Source organism: Neolamprologus multifasciatus, chromosome 18, assembly GCF_963576455.1.
Source record: "Neolamprologus multifasciatus chromosome 18, fNeoMul1.2, whole genome shotgun sequence".
NCBI lineage: Eukaryota > Metazoa > Chordata > Actinopteri > Cichliformes > Cichlidae > Neolamprologus > Neolamprologus multifasciatus.
In genome coordinates, this window is record NC_140456.1 from 31,195,401 (window position 1) to 31,209,603 (window position 14,203).

At 45.2% G+C, this 14,203-nt stretch overlaps 1 protein-coding gene across 5 annotated transcripts in view; it reads right to left on the bottom strand.

Moving 5' to 3' along the window:
• Positions 1 to 14,203, bottom strand: part of chd7 (chromodomain helicase DNA binding protein 7) — a 71,814-nt gene that overhangs the window by 40,776 nt on the left and 16,835 nt on the right. For all 5 annotated transcript variants that reach the window (XM_085141181.1, XM_085141177.1, XM_085141179.1 and 2 more), the window contains exons 2-4: positions 11,737 to 13,302; positions 11,006 to 11,337; positions 2,981 to 3,444 (exon numbers count right to left, since the gene is read on the bottom strand). In XM_085141181.1, coding sequence (XP_084997307.1) covers positions 2,981 to 3,444; positions 11,006 to 11,337; positions 11,737 to 13,183 — 2,243 coding nt within the window. In that variant the 5' untranslated portion in view covers positions 13,184 to 13,302. The remainder of the gene's footprint in view (positions 1 to 2,980; positions 3,445 to 11,005; positions 11,338 to 11,736; positions 13,303 to 14,203) is intronic.

The following is a 14,203-nucleotide window of genomic DNA, read 5'->3' on the forward strand; positions in this document are numbered from 1 at the left end:
AAGCTCAAATTTATAAAAGCCTTAAGATTAGATTGCAATTAAAAACATACCATTAAAATTAATGGTATGTTGCACAGTTGTATCTACTTGTCATATAGATACAACTGTGATACAACAAGTGAGAGACCAGAGTCCTCAGTGACAATCAATACAAGCTATATACTTACATTACAGCCAGCTGGCTGATCCAATAACTACTACAGAAAGCCTTGTTACACATCTTTGCTCCTCATCATTAAATAATTTACTGATTGTTAAAAATTATAATACGTCTGTTGAAATAAACAGGCAGGCAGTTTTGCTGGAGATAACCTTAGCAGACAAGATATGGTTAGGTAGATGGAGTGGTATATATTGCTTTTCTACTCAATTTATGCACTCAAAGCTCTTTCTTGTACAAGTCTCATTCTTCAAATCCACTCACACTCAGATCAATCTGACTGATGAGGATCAATCCACTGACGGCCCACTCACCCACCCCAGATGGCTAGTTACATTTTGCTGTGGGTAACTAGTGACAGTTAACTCATAGCATTAACTTTTAAAGTAATTTCAAAACAACTGACAGCAAGCCAGCAAGCCCCAGGTGATTAGATAATTGTAGATATGATTTTATCCACAGCTGGCAGCGAGCTGGCTAACCTTAGCTTACCACTCAGGTGGCGCAAAATTCTATTTGAAGGATTCTAGGGATGTCACCAGAACTAATGCTTACAATACCTTTCAATCCGTAAAACATAAAAGGTACTATTTTTACTTTTTCTTTTTTAAATACGCTGCCTGATACCGCAGTATCAGCCAGTCTTTGATAACTGAAGGGGGCAGCATGCGCCCACGACTCTTCTCGTATAGCCTTAGACGCAGCAGAAGCACGACATATACAAGCACCGGAAAAAATACATGTACAAGATGTATTTCACTGATAAGAAATGCAGTAGGAGTTGGGTAATAACTGCATAAAGGTAACATGCAAATGAAGGTATCATTCTTTTCAGACCAAAGGAAGAAGTGCTTGCTTTCGGAAAAGCAAGACCCATTTATTTCAGGAATTCATAATACAAATTTTCTAATAGACACTTTGAGTTGCAAAAACCATGTTCACAAGTCATGGTTTGTAAGAAACCATGACTTGTGAAGAGCTCAACTTCATGAAAGCAATGACAAACTTCTCCCCAAAATATGGAGATTTACTGTTGCCTTGCTCATGTGCTCAAAACTTCACTCCTCAGTCCTCGGCTTAAATTAGAAAGACAAAGGAAGGGGAACAAGGGGAGGGCAGTGAAGAGGAAAAGATGAAAGGATACACTCCTCTTTGTCAGGAAGGGGTGGGACTGGAGGGAGGAGAAGGGAAACGAGAAGAAAGAATAAAACAGAAGATAGTTGGGTGATTGCAGAGGTCCACCATTTTAGAGCAGCAGTGAATGGCCGGCAGCCATTATTATGCTAAATTAACCTGGGAGCTCCAGGCCGCCACTCAAGATGGAGGAAAGCCTGACAACAGATAAGAGCTAGTTTACCAACACACACACACACACACAGAGTTGAGAATGGACTCCTCACCCCCACATTTCCCACTGCCCTCACACAGTGTTGAGCTCAGGGTGTGGATTGGTCAGCAGCATGGCCTTCATTACCATTAGACGCAATTTTCTGCCACAAAGATTAGCAATGGCCCCTCCCCCAACACATGCATTCGCCCACACACACACACACACTGCCCACCACCCCCACATTATACACACATTCGCTCTAGCTGCCTCCCCCCTCTTTCCACACGCCCAAACTCTTTTCCAGTGGCCGGTGCATGCACACACACCTCCCCCAGTGTTGACCCCACTTGCTGCTTTGGCCCTCCCTCTTCCTTGGGATAAAAGGCTCCAAGAGGAAAGAGAGAGATGGGCCACGGACTACGGAAGAAGGAGAGAGAAATGGGGGGCCATCCTGACACATTCCTCAGACCGATCGAGTTTCCACCTTCACAATGAAACCGCTGCTGATACTCTCATACGCAAACACCCTGAGCTCTTCTTGCCTAGGAAGGCTCTGACTGACTGGAAGAAACCAAGGGAAAGAGTAGCCACCGATTCAGAAAAACGGCTGTTTAAATGTGTATTTCTTAGGGAAGGTGAAAAAGGGGATGTGAAAACTGAGAGAGGAAGGGTGTGAAAAGGCAGGGATAAGACTACAGAGTAAACAAAGTGAACTGAAGGTGATATCGGCAATCGCTGATAGGTGCTGGAAGTCACTCATCTATAACCTTGTACAGGAAGTTTAAACAGGACCTCACTCTTCCTCCAGAATTAAATGCGTGATACTGAATGTTAAAAACGGTGGCAGTTTAATTTTTATTAATAACATTAATAAAAATGTTATTCGTGTTGTTCTTCAGAGACTTTCAACTAAAAACCAAAAACTCCTCTTTGTTTAAAAACGAAGCCTGACTGTTTTAATATGTAGCGGTAAATGCAACTGATCCTCAGATGTGCCTATTAGCAGGCCTTTGAACACTAACTCACACTTGTACACAGTGTGCAGCGGCTCACTGCTCAGGAGTTGTGACCCTTTTGGTTCCCCGTGCTTGCCCATGATGGGCCTAGAGGTGTCTGTGTGTATCTGCACATACTATTTTTGTGCATCTACACTCAAGACAGCTTCAGCATTTGACATTAAATCGAGATATCTCCAGCATGCTTAACTTCAGCACTTGAAATGTTACCCACATGACCCGAGACTGCCCGAGCTACCCTCCTCAGATTGATCCGTTTCTGTTTTCATGTGGAACTGAAATCTTCACAGTTCCACTTAGTGGTTAATGGTGCCAAATGCACCGTTGGGACGCTCTGGACATGAGCTCTTTACAGCTGATGAGAAATAAGCCCTTTCACCTGTTAGCTGACACTTTAATCTGGTTTACTACAGTGACTTCCACTCAACACCAACTATGACACACACAGTGACCGTAATAGTGCATTAGTCCTACCTGGTTTTCTTGGGAGTCTTGGGCTTGGGTGTGGAGCTCTTGGCCTTCTTCTCCTTGGGCTCTTTGGGGGTCTTGGGTGTTTTGGGCGTCTTCGGGGTCTTGGGCTCTTTGGGCTCCTTGCCCTCAGTCTTCTCCTTTGGTTTCTTTTTCCGCTTTTTCTTCTCTTCCACCGGTGGTGAACTTCCCTCTACAAGTTCTGTGCCAGTAATGTGTTCACCACCATCACTTCCTGTTCCTGGAAATTCAGACTTTACGGCTTCCTCTCCTCCTCCTCCCGCTTTCTTCCCTGTACCATCTTCCTCTCCATCCACTACTTTTGCCTTCTTCTTCTTCTTCTTTTTTGGCTTGGTCTCCTGGTCGTTGGGCTTCTCTGTGCTGATAGGCTGACCGGGGGCACCGGCACCAACTGTTGGCCTGTCAGGAACCGCCATCAAAACATCACCTGACGGGTCCGTGGGGGAATGCTAACAGAGGAAGGAGAAAGACATGCAAGTTACTCGTCAATTGAAAATTAGAGGCACTGACAGAATAATACATACATTTACTATAACAAATTCCACAGAAACTGAACGTAGCATTAATTACAGTCCAGGAATGGTGCAAAGCCGCTGCCAGGAGATCAGCTGATCTCAATGGCAGCCTATTGGTTGAAACAAGATGTATGCAATGTTATATAGAGTGTGCCATTTATGTTGCCTTAGCAGGGCCCCATTTTCTGTGCATCTACAAGCAGCTTTACAGTCCGCCTCCACCCAGTCTTCCGCTTTCATGCTGCATCTGGTTTAGTGTCTTATCAGTTATTATTGATGCCTGTTCTCTGCTGAGGTCTTACTGTTGCTCTCCCTACCTCTGGTCATTCCCTCAAATATATTTACATATACTGATGCTCTCAGGAAGTAGAGCAGTTCATCTACTGATTAGGAAGGTTGGTGGTTCGATCCCTGGCTGCTCCAGTCTGCATGCCAAATATCATTGGCAAGATACCAACTCCAAGTTGCTCTCCAATGCATCCATCGGAGTAAGAATGTGTGCGATTGATAGATAGGAAGCACTTAATAGAACAAAGTGTTTGTGTGAATGAGGCAATAAAGTGCTTCGAATGCTCCAGGAGCGAAGAAAAGCGCTATAACAATCAGTCCATTTACCATTTATTCCAACAATCTCAATTTGCTGACATGTGAGGGATCTTTTATTGAGGCTATGATTATTATTTTCTCACTGATTCATTCAAAAACTGTGGCAAAAAAGTACCCAGAAATACACAGGAGGACCTGAACAGGCCAATAAGGTGTACCACATCAGTGCAGTGCTTCAGAGTTAAAATCTAACTACAGCATAAATATACCACAGAAGCAGAAAAACCAAAACAAAAAAAATAAACTGGGGCTCAAACACTGATTACTCTACCATAGGATCTTGTTCTGCCTGCAGACAAAGATATAAAATTGTAAATTCTCAAATGAAAGAATTTCTTTGTTTTTTGTTTAAAATGACCTCAGTGGTTAATCAACTTTATCAGTTTAATTAACCAACGTATTATTTTTGGATTACTGATTATTAATCTACTAATCATTTAAACTCTAAAACGAATAATCTCAAACGCGGACTGGCTTCACTGCTGGTTCACCTGTCAATCAATACTGATATAAATTCTGCAGGGTGGGGTATGAATCTGTCAGTAATGGCAGACCAGAGCAGAGGGGGAGAAGGGACTCAATCATCCATCCATGAACACGGCTGCCACCGCCTCCCTCCCTTCAACTCCCTGTTGCTGCAGCTTCCGCCCCCCTCCTGCCTCGACTCCAGCAGCCTAACCTTAGTAAACAAACTGGCTGACACTTCATCTTTCCTCCTCTCTCCAGCAGACTAAATCCCATCTCCTTGCTCCTTCTCCCCTCCACCACCGCCGCCACCTCTTCTTTGCTCCCAAGTAAGCTTTCTGTGACAGGAAACTGGTTACCAGCTGTTGGGAGCCTTTCCAACTGCCTCTCCTCTTTCTCCCTCTCTCTTCCATCCCTCCCCCCTTTCTCTCCCTCCAGCTGCTCAGGGTCCCAGTAGCAGATGGGAAATCAGGCATCATGACACGAATAAATTATCTCCATACTTCAAAAAGGCGCAGCGAGGGAGCGTGTGTGTGTGTGTCATATGAGAGCAAGAGACCAAGCCTTTGAGAGTGTGTGTTTGTGCGTGCATGTGTAACACATGTGTGCAGTTGTGTGTGTTTCAATGAAGTGTATGAGCATCAGCAAGTTTACAGCAAAATGCCTCAGCAGCGCGCACACACAGCTTGTTCACTTGGAGGAGGAAGTGCTTGCTATCACTGCAAGTCCACTTCCATCAGGAGAATGCAAATATGTGTGTGCGGGGACACACACACAGACCCAACTACTGCAAGGTCACATCACACAAACCTCTACACACATGCACACAAACACCTGCTGACACACACGTAAACTGAGCCTTTTAGGCACACAAACAGGAGGGGAGTGAGGGATAGAGAGAAAGAGGGAGAGATGGCGAGGGGGGATGTGGTGCCAAGAGATAAATCTGTCCTCCTGCCAAGCTTCCTAGATAATCAATCACAGGAATGACAATGGAGACACACACAGTGTGTACACAAACACACATGTTCGAGTGCTGCGTCAGGTTTGGCGTTCTGCAGGGTGAATTCATCTCTGCCATTTCCACAGGTACTGGTTTAAATCCAGTGTTTCCATCAACAATGGAACATTTTATTGTTCTTTTCTGAGACATGATTTCCATTCACTTCCAAAACAGATTGTAATATCATTCCCAATAATTGGATTTCATAAAAGGGGGGAAAAAATCCTTAAAAGACCACCAACAGAAGAGCTGCATGGCTAATGTAACAGATTCAGTGGGTGAAGAGCGTCAAGTGTCAGCTCTCAGCGAACAGAGGGGAGGGGAGAGTGTGAGGATGAAGGTGAGTGAGAGGAGAGAATAGTGCCATGGTTAAATCAACCAGGCAGAAGCACTTAATATACACCTATTACGCTCACATCTTGCTCCATGTTTTTATTGTTCGACTCCACTAAAGCTGCAGTTCTTGATTCACAGTTCAAAATCTTTATCACACTGTGGCACACTACACATTTGATTAACAACTGAAAGAATCCTGGAAAATCGGTTATAATATACTGGGATGTGGTGCAGCCCCTCCATTTATCCTCCATCTAAAACAGTTTAAAGCTCATTCTCCAGCCAACTTTGTTCTAATTGACCTCATTGACAACTCGTCAGTAATAAGTCAAAATATCAGAAGAAAACTGAACAGTGTCCAACATTTGTCACGTTTTGTGACTATGGTTTAAAACAGAAACTACAAGATCAAAATTTAATCACAGCGATTATATTCTGATAATTATTAGAGCAACATTGAAGCACAAGCTTTGATCAGTTAGTTCTCACACAGAAATGGTTGCGTAAGCTTAATGTACTGGGTATGAGGTTAACTTTTTAGAATCTGAGAATCTTTATTAAAATGTAAATTTCTGAACAAATCCCAGATTCACCTGATTAACTCAAGAGAATCGGCCCAACTGGTTAAAAAGGGGAGAAAGGATTCACATTCTAATTATATCTGTATCTATATCTCTATATCATATCTAGGATTGGGCGGTATAAACTGTATACGGTAGAAACGATATGTATTTGGCCAATGGTAGAGATTTAGACTATACCGCTCCACCACGATAGCGCATGTTGATCAAGCTGCGCCCGTTTTGGTCGAAAGCATCGCAGCAGCTGCAATCAATATCATCTGCAAATTATGCCGGGCGACAGTAATAGCAAAAAGACAAAGCATGTTTTGGAATATGAGGAAAGCCAAAAACTGCGCTTCCTCCACTTCCGTACCACTGACTCATTAATGTTGAATTCTCCGGCAGCTGCTCTATTCCCATGTTGTTGCAGTATATGAATGACTAACCTCGTATTGTGGATGAATAATCTCAGTTGTTCTCCTGACTGAAGTTTGGTCCGTTTACAGCATCCTGCCATGCGATTGCATTTGTTCCTAACCATCGGGAACCCTCACGTTAACTTTTATCAAGTGGAAAAAAGTTAGCTTTCATCCTTCAGCTTCACTGTGCTAATGTTATGCTAACAAAGCTGTGTCGCTAGTGATCACGTAGCACATCATTATATACCAGCTAGTCCAACTTCAGTAACCCTACAAAAGTCACTGCTCTTTATTTTCGTTCTTCATTTATGTTGGAAGTGATAGCAGAGCTGTACGTTTCAATTTTTCAGAAATCTCTCAGTCAGAACATGCCATATTACGTTTAGGTGGAAACTAGCGAGCTAACTTTTTGCTAACTTCCTGCTAACTATTAACTGTTAAATTTAATAAATTCTGTTTTCATGGATGTCTGGATGTTAAACTTAGTTGTTACACCTGGTAAAGCGGCAACACTGATCATATTATTAAAGATGAAAGAATTTAGACAGTTTTTAACTCTCAGTGATGCCGCAGTGTTCGTTTCACTTTAGGACCTGAAGCAGACGGAGTTTTGCACCCAGATTACTCCGCGAGGCTCCTGACTACAGTAGACGCAATGCTCCAACAATCCATCAAGCGGTGCGGCTTGACTTTGTTTTAGTATGACCAAAGTCATACTAAAACATTTTGACAGATTTTTGAGCGCCATGCACCACATAAAATCGGTTCAAGGTCAGTAAGCACAACTAGAATTCATGCATAAGGCGCACCGGATCATGTTTCAAATTATACCACAATATGGATTTTAGGCCATATAGCCCAGCCCTATCATATCTAATGGTTAGATCAATGGCAGTCACTAGACCAAGGGTGGGCACTCTCAGTCCACGAGGGCCGGTGTCCCTGCAGGTTTTAGATGTGTCCTCGAACCAACACAGCTGATTTAAATGGCTAAATTAGCTCCTCAACATGTCCTGCAGTTCTCCAGAGGCCTGGTAACGAACTAATCATGTGATTCAGGTGTGTTGACCCAAGGTGAGATCTAAAACCTGCAGGGACACCGGCCTTCGTGGACTGAGATTGCCCACCCCTGCACTACACTATAATGTAAAAATTTGCAAATGTTAGCCACTCTCAGCCTGAATTGTCACCTTTTGGGACAAGGTGACTGTGGCTAAGATGGTGTCAATGCCTCTAAAAGGACACATCCTTCTTAACCTCCTAGGACCTGGCGTCCACATATGTGGACATCACATTTTGGGTTATTTAGACCAAAATACTAAATTTTGCTCTACAAGGGCCTGATATCCACTTACGAGGACATTATACTGCTACTGTTCTATCGAAATTTTAAACGAATATCCTCATAAGTGGCTCTCATTTTTCTCAGAAACAAAAATTAGGTAAAAAAAAAAAAAGAAATTTAGTAATTCTTTGTTTTTACATTCATCAGGTCCCAATCAGCCCAAATATCAAAGAGAAATTAAAAATGCATGCCGTGGAAGAGTTTGGGTCTTAGGAGGTTAAATGAATTTTTAACACTCTGAACCAGAAATTCTTTAAAAAAAGAAAAATGGTGTATTTCTTTCACAGATATGAAAACTGGTCTGGAAATTTCAGTTTAAATATAATGCAAGAAAACCTGGATGCTTACACTTAAAACATAGTCCTGAGTTTGACAACTAAACAAAGGTCAAGTGAGCCATATGCTGAGGGAATAAATACTGCACACCACTTTGTTATATTATTCTAATAACATAAACTTTGCTTGCTTTTGTTGACACTTTATGTGTAAGATGAGGAACATGTTGTTTATAGAGAGAAGAGTCAATACAAACAAATTTCTATCCTGATGAAACCAGTTCCCATCTATAGGACAAGGGCTCACTGACTCACTGGTTTTATGAGTATAAAAAGGATGTGAATCATATACTGTGGCCGTCTCAGTCACCAGTATAACACAGATAAACAGCTTTAGGAGACTTTGGACCGTCATGAAAGGCAGTGCTAGCCAACAACATAATCAAAGCACCAATGAGGAGATATCAGGAACAACTGTACTGCCCGAAGAGGTCCAAAGACTTTGATGGCCTTGCTAAAATAAATAAATAAATTTAAAAAAACCCACCCTTTTTCCTTAATCTCTAACATGTTATATTGTTATAAAGTTATATATGTCTATAACTTTCAGAACAAGTACAAAGTCATACTATCTGCTGTCAATCTCCATTGATCATTTTCACTTAATTTGACTTTGTGTGTCCAGTGAATCCAGAAGGCAAGTGTCCATCCCAGCATCCATCTATTATTATAGACAGACAGTTCAGATGGGATAAATTTCAACTTCACCAAGAGAAAAATCAATGAAAAATGAACTGTGCTCGTGTGTTGAGTAAGCAGTCAGCTGCAGAATATTTTCATTCGCTGAACTTCGCACAAACGAGCACCCGGCGTCTTCATATCAAAGCAGCATTTCCTCAAAGCTGCAGAACCCCGGTAAGCTAGATGTATGGCAGAGCAGGGGGAGGGGTAAGACAGGCGCGTTATATGTCAACTAGAGTGCTGCACACAACATAGTGTGCGTGAGATGTAGAATAAAGGTCACACCCCAGCACTCTGCCAGAGCTTTGACCTTGAGCTGCTGACGAAGGCACGCGTGCATGTGTGCGTGCATGTGTAATAACCATGCTTAGTGAACAGATGGAGCTTAGAGTACCAGACATGCAGTCATCATGACTGACTGACCAGCTTGGTGTGTGTGTCTGTGTGTGGGGCTCTTTCTAACAAGTGCATCATGAGGCGCACAGAAACCTTGCTTCCCGGGCCACATGCACACGCTACTCTAACTCCTCTAGTTAGGCTATCCTATTTCTCAAGGCACATTCACTATTCCGTCCCAGAGCACCGTTGGTGTGTGTGTAATGACGGGGGCTGCTGGGCCTGCAGCTAGAGCCAGAATGGCAGAACGGCACATGCAGTGCGTGCCCCAGTGAGGAGCAAGGCTCACCAGTCAACCTGGCATGTAGGTCAGGAGTGCTGGATAAATTAAGTGTGACGGCTGAAATGTCAACCACTGAACACAGCGATGTAGGCTTGGAAGTGGGGAGGTGGGGAAGCGTGGGGGTGGAAGAGAAAATGGGGACTGGATCTTCGGGTGTGTATGTCCATAGGGCTGCTATTGTGTGTGAATGGGTCAGTGGAGAAAGGGGGCTTTGAGCAACAAAACAAGCTAATGGAAGGCGAGGACACGTGACGCAGGCGGCAATGGTGCCGTGCACTCAAACACACAAACGTGCTGGTCGCCACTGAGAATGTCTTCCCACCATTCCTGTTCTCCCTTCACTTGAGATTTTCTTTCGGTTTTTCACTTCTTTCCTCTTAATGTTTTTTTTTTCTCTCACTCCAAATCACTTAATCACACCCCATCCTCACGGTCTCCCTGTTGTCCAAACTGTCTCTCTGCACATCCGGCTACACAACATTAACTTAATGATGGCACCCCTGAAAAGGAGAGGACAAATAGTAAGACAGACAGGGAGAGCGGAAAGAGAGGAGACTGGGAGGAGAGAGACAGGAAGGGAGGTTTCCTCTACAGAGGAGGGGGATAGTGGAAGCAAGGGGGAGGAGAAATTATGCTAGTGGCGCCTCTGTGCATGTGTGTGCACGCGTGTCGCAGGATATGCAGCTCACAGGAAATAAGCGGCTGCAAAAATCCATACCCCCTCCCCCCACCACACACGCGGAAACACAACCACCGTGCACAAGGCCCGCAGCAGAACACACAAAAGGAAAAAAAACATGAACAAACATACACAAAACCCCAGTGAGCCAGTGCCCAATGCACCGCTGTGTTCTCAAATGTCATGTACAGACACACACACACTCCTGCACACACATACACACTTCCCTTACACTCCAAATACACACATTCCCCCACCCACATGAAAAATAAACATTCACATAAAATACACCCACACATGAAAACAAATGCACATAGTCTTGATCTCACTCACACATACTCAGCCTTGCTACCACATCAAAGTGTCTGTTTGACGGAGACTCACCTGTATGTGAGGCACTTTCTGTGGGGTAAGAGGGGGTGAGGAGAGTGGGTGGGAGGCAGAAGGTGGAGGTGCCCACGGGTGGGAGGCCTGGTTGGGGGGAGGGGGCGTGCTCTGCAAGTGATGAGGGTGTGAGGGCAGGTGTGTGTGCTGCGTCTGAGGGCTCTGAGTGGGCGGCCCAAGGCCCTGGTTTGGAGCCGGGATTCCATGTTGACCAACAGGCGGTCCCTGAAAACTCATGGGTGCCGGCTGCATATGCTGCCCACTTCGAGAGGCCTGCTGCTGGGTCTGGAGTAGACGCTGGTCTCCGCCCTGGCTTGCGGGGGCTTCGTGCCCTGGATAAAGTGACAGGACAAAAAAAAAGAAAAAAAAGAATCATCATCATCGTCGTGTCACCCTTGACAACTATTTAGATGGAATCAAGGCAGTATTCCTTTTTACCCTGTGTTTGATAATGGAATCCATCTGAACACTTTGATGCCCCCCCCCCCCCAAACAGGTGTGGACATACTCTTACTTTTCCATATTTTGATCATGTCTCTTAAACAAAAGTCACATTTCTAGTATCATGGCATCAAATCATGTGCCTGTTTAAGCTTTACTCAGTATTTAGCCAATACAACCATGATGGAGATGGCTTTAGTTTCTAGTTCTGTCCTTTTGTAAATTGAATAAACTGATCTCGATCGCCAATAAAGGATCAAAGTGAAGCCCGTGAACAGAACACTGCTTACCCTGCTGCTGCTGGAGCTGAGGCCTGTTTGGTCCCATTTGTGCGCCACGCTGTGGCCCCATACCAGGATACATCTGCCCCGCACTGGGGGCCATGCTATGGGGTTGCTGGTGTTGGGGGTGTGGGGCAGACAGCGGGGTTTGTGGAGTCCTCTGTGGATGGGCCATAGCACTGGGTGGAGAATGCATTGCTGTGTATCCTGCAACCTCTGGGGGCCCAGCTAGCCCTGTGCTAGGAGGTCTGCCCTGTTGGGCGGGAGGAGGGGTCGGGGCTCCCAAAACCCGCATTGGGGACATGGATGAAGGAGAGGAGTAAGTTCCCTGAGCTGGGGGGGCAAGATGGGACTGGGCTTGGTTTTGGGGTTGGGGCATATTTTGCGGGTGGTTTAGGGGGTGCATAGGCTGGCTCTGCTGCCCTGCCTGCTGCTGCTGCTGCTGCATCGGGGCAGAATGAGTCTGATGGGCTTGGTGTGGCGGTCCAGGGGGGTATCGTTGTCCCTGCTGCCCTGCTGCCGGGCCTGTTCCCTGGTTAAACCTCTGGCCAAGCTGCCCTGATCCCATGGGCTGGCTGGCATTAGCACTGACATTAGTATTAGGAGCCTGGCCCATCCCAGGTCCTATGGCACCATACTGGGGCTGATAGCCAGAGTACTGAGTACCCCCAAACCCTCCCATGCCTTGTTGGTGGTGGGGGTGCGGCGGCTGTCTGGATGGGGAGTGTGGATATCGGGATGTGTGTCCCATATTGGGATAGCCTTGGGATTGTGCCTGAGGCTGAGGGTGTCTCATCTGGTTATGTCCCAAGTAGTGAGATGTGTCCTGAGCAGGAGGGGGTGCCATGCTCTGTGGAGGGTAGTGTTGATTCATGCGGGCTGCATTAGATGTGGGTGGACCTTGAATTCCACCATAATTGCCTTGAGACATTTGGTAGCTTCCCATCTGGTTGGGAGTAGCCCCTGGTTGTGCTGGAGCCTGTGGATAAGCTGGTCTGGTCTGCTGCTGCTGGCCCCAAACTCCCCCACCTCCTCCTCCAGTATCACCCTGGTACCCATGGTGAGGGTTGCTAGCGTTAGCTGGGTTACTGTGGTAGTGGGAGGTCATGCCATTCATAGCTGTGTTCACATTTGGGGGACCCTGGCTGGGGCCATTCTGAGCCATCATTCGTCCTCCAGGGGTGCCGGCTTGATCATAGCCTGTATACGGGCCATGGTCGTACATTTGCCCCAATTTAGGCTGTGCTGGGGTAGGCCCACTCCCATGCATCATCCCCTGGTGGTATCCCCTGCTTCCCTGGTGTTCATGGTTCAGAGCGGAATTTGTCTGCTGGGCAAGAGGAGCAGACTGGCCTGGGACCGACTGCTGAGGAAAGCAGTCTCCTAAACCATCTAACCCATCTGAGAACAGCCCTGGGTCGTCCCCGAATAAGCTCAACATCCCAGGGTCCGCCATGGCTGGATGGAGGCCCCACAGATGGCGGGGACTGGATGGAGGGAGATTTGTTGTGCAGTGAGAAGCTAATCAGATAGCTGCTAATTTGAAGCTTTCCACCATGGTCCTCATGAAGGTTTCTGGTGAGACAGGAAGAGAAAAAGAAACAGTGGAATTAATGCAGGTATTCAGAGAAGGGCAAAGAGCTCCTGGATGCTTCACTATGAAAATAATTTACTTTAACAGTCCCCCGATGAACTGTCACATGCTGCCTTTGTTAATTCATACAGAACTAATCTTCAATAGTTCTGTATTAATAAAGTGTTTACATAGTAAATCCACAGCCACCTAACTTAATCTACTCATGTAGTGTGATACTATTAACAGGTATAGGACTCCATATGCCAGTAACAATATAATATACCAGTTTCTCATATTAACTTTATATTCAGCAAGTTGTTTTATAATTTTTTGATGAATATGAGCGAATGACTTCATCCACAATTACTCAGTCCTCCTCACTCTTATTTCCAATGATTAGTCACTGCTAAAAAGCTGTGAGAGTCCCCAGCATCCTTCAGCAGCTCACCTAGAGAGCATCTTATCTGGTTTGCTCCAACTAGAATATATTAGGCTGCAGCTGGTCAACGAGTCCTTGTTCTGCTCTGCTCCAGGGCAGCTCTAAGCAGAACCTACAACAGGTGGAGAGCTGGTTCATTTTCAGCTACACCAAGCTCACAGAGGGTGGAGAGCAGAAAGAGGGGTACAGCCATCAGCTGCAGTCCAACACACGGACGTGGAGACTCACTGGAAAAGCAACTGATTTAGAGGCTAGTTACACTGCAGTAACTTTTGCTGATGGACATGCAAAAACATAATCATATCATAAACCTTGTGAATACTGATGGTGCTGATCACCTGTACAAAGAGACGACACAGTTTAGTTTAAGCTAGCATCTAAGATGTATTGATCAGCAACGGGTAATCAGATGAGCATGAAAACCATTTTTTCTCCTCCGTGGTTGGTATTGTATAAAGTTA